The following is a 9,359-nucleotide window of genomic DNA, read 5'->3' as shown; positions in this document are numbered from 1 at the left end:
ATTGGAGTATCCGGAATGTCCGATTTAGGAAGCATAATCCCTTTGATGATTTTAACTATGTGGGGGATAGTTTGTAGTTTGTAAAAATCCCAAATTTGGTTAGGAAGAATAAAATTTGTAAGGCGTAATTGTGTGTCAACTTGGTCTTTTGAACGATTTAGCATCACTAAAAGGTTGTCGTTGGAGCACCGATTATGTTCCCAAAATTGATGTCCTTTTCATTATTGCCATTTTCCATCTAATATCTTTACGTAAAAATTCTCGTTGTTGTAAAAAATTTGTCCAAATAGGAGAGTCAGTTTGTTTGGGTTTATAAGACCAAAAGGTACCATTCCTGAAATACTTTTCTTTGACTAGATCGATCCATAAACTTCGTTCGTTAGACAAGATTTTTCATCCTAGTTTGGCTAGGAAAGCTCTATTTAGGGGTAGGGTTTTCCGTAGTCCCAAGCCACCGAGTGTTTTAGGTTGACAAATCTTATCCTGGGAAATCAGGGGGTGGCATTTTTATCTTTATGTTGTTTTCAAAATAAGTTTATAACTTATGATTGTGTAATATCTATAGTAAGTATATTATGTATATATACATAGTACATTATTTCCATATATATATAAAAGTAATAAAGCCTGTTCACGAGGTTTTTGAGTCGAACTTGTCATAACTCAGTTCGATTCGTTAATGTCTCGAGCCGAACTCGAACCAAGCCGAGCCACAACGAGCGAAGCTTTAACCTAGTCGAGTTTAAACTGTTCACAAAGTAAGGCTCATATCACCCTAGTTAGTAGTTACAACTTACACACGTGGTAATTTCTTTTGGAAAAAAAAAGTCACAAGCAATTTCAACTTAGAAAAAAAAGAGTTTCAGAGTTATCCAGGTTTAACCATTGCAATTAGGTTCAATCAAGTGTAAACATAAGGTAAAATATAAGGGTTGTTCAGGTTTAATAAGTTTAAATCTGATAAGTTTCAGATGAAGTGGACACAACCTCATAAATTATAACTTATTATATAAGTGAAAAAAACCAGGGTGTTAGACCGACGATAACTAGAAGGGAAGAGACGAAGTAGCAATCCTCAAAATAAAAGATATATAAGTGAAAAGGGACTATTTTGAAAAAGAAATGCTCATGAAGCGAGAATATTCTAAGTTAATCAAATATTGAGAATGTTTAAAGATCATATTTTAGTAATTCACGTCAACCATTCATTTTCTTCTTTGGTAGTTCTAATTTTGGCCAATTTTCCAATCATGTTTGAGTAGTATTCCTTGTTCATGTCGACTACATACATTAATAAACTAGTGAATGTGGCTCACCATGTAAGGATTGTCAATCAATCGACTTAATAACTTTCGTTTTTAAAATATTGGTTAAAGTTCAATAAACCAGTGTCTGGGTGTCTTGGTGTACCTCACGGTTTACGCTGATAGTCGATAAGAAGAAGTGGCTGTGTCATTCGCGTTGCATCAGATTTGGAGCAAGCTCGTGTATTTCGACACAATTGTAACTAATAGAACTCCTATAATGGATGGCTTGAAAATCCTCTATTTTTACCCATACATAACTCATTAATTAGATTAGACGGGTAGAAAAACTCCAGGCTAAGACCGACAATTATATTAAACGAGCTACTTGAAATTTATCTATCTAACCCATTTATTTATTATAATGAGTTTTAAACTAAATTTCATCCTACTTCAATTTGTTTCCTAGTAAACTAATTGTATTGTTTTAATTTAATAGGAGTTTTTGACTTCCAACACTATTCACTAACAGACTAATTATATTTTGACCATCTTTTGTAAGTTCTATATATAAATTTAACATAATCGTGTGATTTTTTGTTCAATTCTCTCAATGTATATTTTCAAAATATCAATATTTAATAATTTTTATCCATGTCCAATAAGAAATATTAATATAAAAGATATGTATTTGCAAATGCATCCCCCATACCTAATAAAATACAATACAAATTTACATGAGACCTTGACCATGGTTTATAGTAAAACAAAGATAACTTTTTGACCTAAAGGGGGCCGTACTCAGTGGTTAGTACTACTCTTAAAAAAAACTTTTTATTTAAGTAAAAAGTATCCCCTATAACATAAAAAAAGAAAGTAGCTTATATTATAAATTTAATATCATTTCAAAACCAACATATTCAAAACTTGAGAGACACAAAGGTAAAAGATAGACTAAAAATGTCTTAACCTGATGATTAAGATTGAAATGCTATGAATAATAGATCATAGGTCGATTTCGCCTTCCCTTCTTTGTACTTTATATTACCTTCGTGACTTATATAAATAATAAAAAAAAAGCAAAGGCAGAGGATATCTAAAGGATACCGACCATAGTTAGAAATTATTGTTTTCAATCTAAAACTCCTGTCAAACTACCAAAGTTCACAAATATAGCTTTGAAAAGGAAGAGAAAAAACAACTGAATACAGGAAACCAAGCGAGTGTATATCAAAAATATACTACTCCACAGCACTAAACAAAGTACAAAGCTACATAATCTTTATTAGAAGACTGAATTTTTATCAAAGGTTCTCTTCATCCTTAACCCAAGATACAAAACCAAAAGACAGCTTCAATTCGGCCAGAAAGCAAAAAACATTTAGAATTTCAAATTTTAAAAAAATCTGGAACTGAGGAAACTAAAAAAACATATAAACCTCTCATCAGATACAATAAAAAACCACAACTGGGCTTTACAGTTCATAGTAATTTCAAGGGGCTTTCTTCAGATATCATGAATGACCCTTGGCCATAACAAGCCGGCATACACTACACAGATTATTATCTCGCCAAACTGTAGCCATGTCAAAGGAATATAAGCGCAATGTGCTCACTTGGTCCACCAGTGAAGGAAATCCTTGCGCCTGTTAATTTTCTTCTGTAGCTGCAGAAGTCCATAAAGCAAGGCCTCAGCTGTTGGTGGGCAGCCAGGGACATAGATATCCACTGGAACAATCCGGTCACAACCTCGAACAACAGAGTATGAATAATGATAGTATCCACCTCCATTTGCACAGCTTCCCATAGATATAACCCACCTGGGCTCTGGCATCTGGTCATAGACCCTAAAAGAACATTTCATGACATGAATGTTAGGACATTTTTGAAAATCAAGTTTCGAGATAACACAAGGAGCTTCAAGGCTCTACCCTAGGAAGAAAAATTCTACCCAGAGTTGCTAGACAAAACAAGGGGAAGAGCAAGGAAAAAGAGCAGTTGGCTACACCTAGTGCACTTGCAGTTCTGCAGGTGGCAGATCACAATTATCTTGACCATGTTGTCATTTACCAAAAATGTCTATCATCTCTTTAATTCCTTACATAAATAATCTAGTTCCCATTACAAACAAGCAGGGCTAGAATTATCATTTCATACCACAACCACTAAGAGCTAGAACATCAAAGCAGATTCAAGCTTTAGTCCACATATTAATATTTCAAAATTCAAAGTGTCACATCCTAGCGACTACTATCCTAAACATGCAGCCTCAAGCAAACTTCAATCTCAAAGAAACAATCAACAGAGAATTCAAAGCTTAGTTAGATAATATACTGAGCAAACTTCAATCTCAAAGAACAACAAAAACAGTGTAAAGTTACATCTCCAGAATATAAAAATTTAGAATAATTCAGACAATAACATCAAGATAAATGAATTTGACAAGGATAAACACTTGATACAGCGCCAAAATGCTTGCCTCACGTATAGTACCTATTTATGAAAGAGAATAATATAATAGTTGAACATTATGGAATCTTATAGTATAAGTTGTCATGATCACTAACTTGAGATACAACTTTGCATGGTATACACCAAGATACAAGATAGCCTAACATAACACTCTGTACAAAGGGCTACATCGTCATATGTTCTTTCATAATAGATCCTATCAGGCTACCATAGCTCAACGAGCACACACATTTCTTGGGAGCGTGGGACTGGAGCAACTTTCTAAGTTTTAATCAGGGAAAACAAAGTCATCGTCACATATAGAGTATGCTCTATAGGCAAGATATCTATATAGAAAATCAGACACCATCATTCCCAACGAAACAAACAGCACAGAACTCGTAAGCTGAGAGCACCATTGTAAAACAGCACAATAAGTCACGGAGTACCAGTGTACCACACAAGATATTAACCTTTAGGATCCTCAAAAGTTAATAAAGACAGAGGGTAAATTGAACACATATAGCAAGGACCAACAAACATAGTAAATTAAATAATAGTTCACAAAGTGCAGCCATCAGTGAGACCAACTCTCTTCCCAAATGTTGTTACCTTCCAGGTCGGACTTCTTCAATAAGGTCATAATACAACCAATTTAAGCAGATATCTGCAACTGCAGCAACCAGAATCTCCAATCCACAACACAATCAACCAAAAATAGCAACAGCGGTTAATACTGCAGGTACGGTCACTAGAAGGTTTGGGAGGAATACATAACATAATTTCTACTTCAACCCCATGAGTAAGACCAGGACAGACACGACCTCGTCAATCAGTGTTCAAAACAGGGTGATAGTAACATCAATTTCAGCAGATATCCACAACTGCAACAACCAGAATATCCAATCCAAAAAAACTCTCAACCAAAAATAGCAATAAGAGCAGTAAAAACTGCAGGTACAGCCTCTAGAAGGTTTGTGAGGAACAAATAACAAAATTTCTATTTGCAACCCAACCAGTCAAGACAAGGACAGACACCAACCTCGTCAATCCTTCATCAAAAGAAATCTATAACTACAACCCCAACTTTACATTGATCCAATAACAGAAGCCGGGACAGATGACGAATTCATCCGATAACAAAAGACTCACAGCTCCCCACACCAAAAGCTGGGAGACACAACTTAGCATGAGTCAACCTATAAAAAAAACGGCTAAAGCTCAAACATCCCTGGAAGTCCATCCCTTGATAGCCTTGTTGTAGTAGCAAAAAGGAAAGAGGCAGAAACAGCCAAATCTTCAATGAACCTTTGACCATCACTGAGCAGAAAATAGAGGGTAGGAATCACATATTTCTGTTATTTTCTTCAATGAGGATAGGCACTATACCATCACAACACTTGAGCCAAAACAGATAATTCATAATGTCTACACAGCAGTGTGCCATTTCTCTTTCCTTCTATGATAAAGGAAAACATTGAAGCATATATTTGCTTACACATAGTCTCAAAAGTGAAGGTAACATGTCAATGTTTTCCCGGATGAAAAACCCACCTTATACCTGCCAACTAGAGTACATCAAAAATAACTTCTGCTCTCCTTCAATGCACTTACCAGCTACTAATCTACCCAACCAAAAGTAAAAATACAGAAGCCATTTTAGTAAGCCAACTTAATCTATCCAAACTCATCTTATCACATTTATAAAAAACACCACCACCTTCAAACAACATTGCGCTTGATTCCCAAAATACCCAGTTCATTGAAAGGAATTGTGCTCGTCTCAATTTCCCAATAATTAACACACTCAATCAGCAACCCACCCCACAACACACCAAAATGAATCTACATTAACAACCAACTAAACTTCTTCTATCCATCACAACTCGCACCATCACCAAACATCACTGCACCCTCAAATCTCCAAGATTCCGCATTCCGTAGTAGAAAAGTATTTAAACTAATCTAAACAACCGCAACATTTTGACATTCATGCTTGATGTGACTATTAATATCTCTGATAATATATTTGTGAGAATTACAAAAAGTTGAAATCTTGTACATATAAATATTGAGATAAATCCAACAACACCTTACACGCTACAATCTATATTGCATATTATTCACTAGTTTCCGGTGAAAGTAAAGTGCATGAACAGTGCTAAAATCAAAACATTGCAAGTAAAAGAAACGGTAAGAAGCACTAATTTCTCCCTCATTCTTATCAGTTTACCCGTTTTGACTTTTGGCAATATCTCTTATTATTTGTACTTAGGGAAAACAATAGTCATATGAAATTTCGTTAGATTTGTCTCGATGTGTATTATCCAAATATAACTTCTCGTAATTTTTGCTTATCGAGTTCAAATTAGCGTGTTGGCAAATGTGCCCCATAAAACTGGAAAAACTAATAAAAACTAGAGGGAGTACTTATAAAGAAGAAATCCTGAAAAAGCTAAATCTCATCATAAAATTCAAAGCTCAAATATGAAAACCCTAAAATTGAAAATAGAACAAAGTCAATGAAACAACACAAAAATGATTGAATTAAAAACCCTAAGAGAGAGAAGCATACTTGCGAAGAGCAGGAGCCATCTTATTAGTAAGAGTACCGGCAACAATCATACAATCCGACTGACGAGGACTGGGCCTAAATATGATACCAAACCGATCCAGATCGTAACGGGCCGCACCCGTATGCATCATCTCAACAGCACAACAAGCCAGCCCAAAAGTCATGGGCCAAATCGACCCACGACGGGCCCAATTCATCAGGTCGTCAACCTTAGAAATCACGTACTCAGCTGACTTAGGTAACGCAGGAGGTGGGGCCTTGCCGTAGGTTGTTGGTTGAGTGGTGGTTGATGATGTGGAGGAGAGAGAAGGGTGGGTTGTGTGGAAAGATGATGACATGGAGGAGAGAGATGGGAGGGTTTTTATGGCGGTGCTTCGGGTTGCGGCCTGAGATAGGAGCGCCATTGTTGAAGCCTTGAAGGAGGAGAGAGAAAATGTAATGAGGGATTTTTGGTGGTGGAGATGGTTATATTTAGGGGAGAAAATGAGGAAATGGTTCGGTTTATTCTGAGAAATGGCGTGGATCTATTTCCCCGGTGATCGGGAAACACTTGCACCTTTTAAATAAATTTGCAACGTACTTACTCACTCCTATTTATTCATCGTATCATTAGCCAATAAGCAATAAGTAAATATAATCTTGGATGTATCATGCTCATAATACGCCCGTCATGTAGGTATAATAAATATATTATCCTTCATCTCTTCTCTATTACATCATCTGTAATTAGCTTGGTGAGAGTGAGGTATAGACTAGTGGTTAGAGTTTCTCTCCCGGGGACTTTAACTATTAATATGCTTACATATTATAAAATATATATATATATATATATTCGAAACAAATATTAAGAAAATTTTAACAAGACTCTAGTAATTGTATATTTCCTTACTTTTAAATTATAAGAGTTAGTCAAAGGTAAGCGTGTGAAGTGTAAAAGTCCGAATGATATTATTGATGTAATCATGTAATAATAAAAATACAGAGAAAGTAATTATTTAAATTGTGTATTTAATTTTATGCTCCTATGTGATTTACTTACTAATGTAAATAGTGCATATATTACTGACATTTTCGGTGATGTTGGAAAAACTATTGGGTATTTATGAGAATTTCTTGCAAAAATATGGTGTATTTTAGAAAATTGTTTGAACCAAAATTACCAAAAGGTTGCTAATATATGTAGTATTTGTATAATCTATATAAGATATAAATTAATAATTTCGATTTGATTATTTTCCTTGATATATTTTGTCATTCACACAATTAAAATTACTTCTTTGCTAACATATTTTGTTAGAGAGATGATTCATATGTTCCAGTATGATTTTGAGTTTGAATTTTATTTAACTAGATCAAACTTCTTTTTATGAAGTGAGAAACAAAATGTGTTGAAGCTAATTTATTTTCACTTTGTCCCTCAAAAAAAAAAAACTTTATAATAAGAACCTTACTTAACTAAATCAGTTTTAAATCTCAAGAGGAAGTTAAAAAACGATATTAACCACATGTGAGGTGACTATGTAAACCTCGAAAAAGGTGAGAGTACAATATAACTTTTTAATAAATTTAGATACACCCATGGAACACTTTATAAGAAGAGAACTACTCCCTCCGTTTCCTAAAGATCTTCTCACTTATTGTTTCTACAGATACCAAGGAAAATCAAGTTGTGTGGGGCATGGTGTGAGTAAAGTAGGAGAGAGAAATGGGTCAAGATAAATAAACAAATAAATAGGGGTTAAAGTAGGACAGAGAAAGGGAGTAAAATTGAATTAATAATGTAATGGTGGACCATATGATAGTGACATGAGAGGGTAAATAGGGAAATTTGTTTTGCCAAATAAGTAATAAAGCAAAAGAGGGAAGATCTTTTGGAAACACCCTTAAACGAAAAAAGGGAAGATCTTTAGGAAACGGAGGGAGTAGTATTTGGGTTTGGACGTTGCTCCGGGTTGGTATTGTGTTTTCGAACTTGATATGCATTTTTCCCACTCCCATTAAAATATACTTACTAAAGAAAATTCAAGATTTAAAAGGTACAAATATAATAATGTGGATACTTAAAGCATGATTAATAGTTGGTTGAGATGTTAATTGTGTCATGTATAATAGCAAGAGATCACGAGTTTAATTCTTGTAGAGGCTAAATGCCACGTAACGGGTATACATTGTCACACACACCTTTTAATATATTTGTATAGATTTAATTTATTTTACATGAAAAAGAAGTAGAAGCAATATTTAATACAAATTCATATTGATATTATCGCTGCCAACTAACATTTGATTAAGCTGTAATTTGTCAAGGGAGGGCTATTGTGCAACAGTGCAAGTATAAGGGTTTTTTTTTTAAAAAAATTGGAAACTATTTTTTTCTTATCTCCATCTTTTGTTTTTAGTTATATAAGAAATTTAAAACAAAAAAAAAGATAACGAACTTGTCCAAACAAATTTTAGAAATCAAAATACACAAGGTGTTTGGCAATTAGAATTTTGGAGTCAAAAGAGAGTTTTGGACCACTTTTAGAGTTTTGACTAGTCAAAAACTCTAAAAGGGTGTTTGGTAAAATAGAGTTTTAGAGAGTTTTGGAATAAAAACTATCAAAATTAAAAAGCTTCTAATATGAGCTTTTTTATTAGAAGATTAGGTAAAAATATGTTCAATGACTTTTTTGCGTCTAATAATAATACTACACATATGTATTAAAATGTCTATAAAGATCATTTCACACAAACAAATGGAAATAAGCTTTTAGCAATGAGTTAATTGCTACCAAACACATCTAATAAAAAAATTTGTCAAATCAGCAATCAAATCTACTGAACAAAAAGTTAAAACTCTGGTAATAAACTATAAACTCTAACCGCTAAACTCTATCTACTAAACACAGTCACTATATGATGACATCTAGAACTATATAATGACATCTAACTAGTAACCATATGCATTAACAAAGTAATTAAATGTACTACTGTGGTCTGTCGACTCATATAGCCACAAAATAGAGATGACGTACAACTCTAATAGCCACCACTGTGACTGTCAAGTATCAACAACATATGCTTTATTCTCGTGTAGGTGTATTATC

General features: G+C 34.0%; 1 protein-coding gene across 1 annotated transcript; it reads right to left on the bottom strand.

The window, feature by feature from the left end:
* Window positions 1–2,499: 2,499 nt before the first annotated feature.
* LOC104886502 (uncharacterized) lies at window positions 2,500–6,833 on the bottom strand. The gene is made up of 2 exons (XM_010670947.4): window positions 6,271–6,833; window positions 2,500–3,091 (listed from the first exon to the last, which is right to left on the bottom strand). The coding sequence occupies exons 1-2, from the start codon at window positions 6,672–6,674 to the stop codon at window positions 2,857–2,859; spliced, it is 639 nt and encodes a 212-aa protein (XP_010669249.2). The 5' UTR covers window positions 6,675–6,833; the 3' UTR covers window positions 2,500–2,856.
* Between the last annotated feature and the right edge of the window lie 2,526 nt (window positions 6,834–9,359).

This window comes from Beta vulgaris, chromosome 2 (genome assembly GCF_026745355.1).
Source record: "Beta vulgaris subsp. vulgaris cultivar EL10 chromosome 2, EL10.2, whole genome shotgun sequence".
NCBI lineage: Eukaryota > Viridiplantae > Streptophyta > Magnoliopsida > Caryophyllales > Amaranthaceae > Beta > Beta vulgaris.
This window is presented reverse-complemented; position numbering and strand designations above follow the sequence as displayed.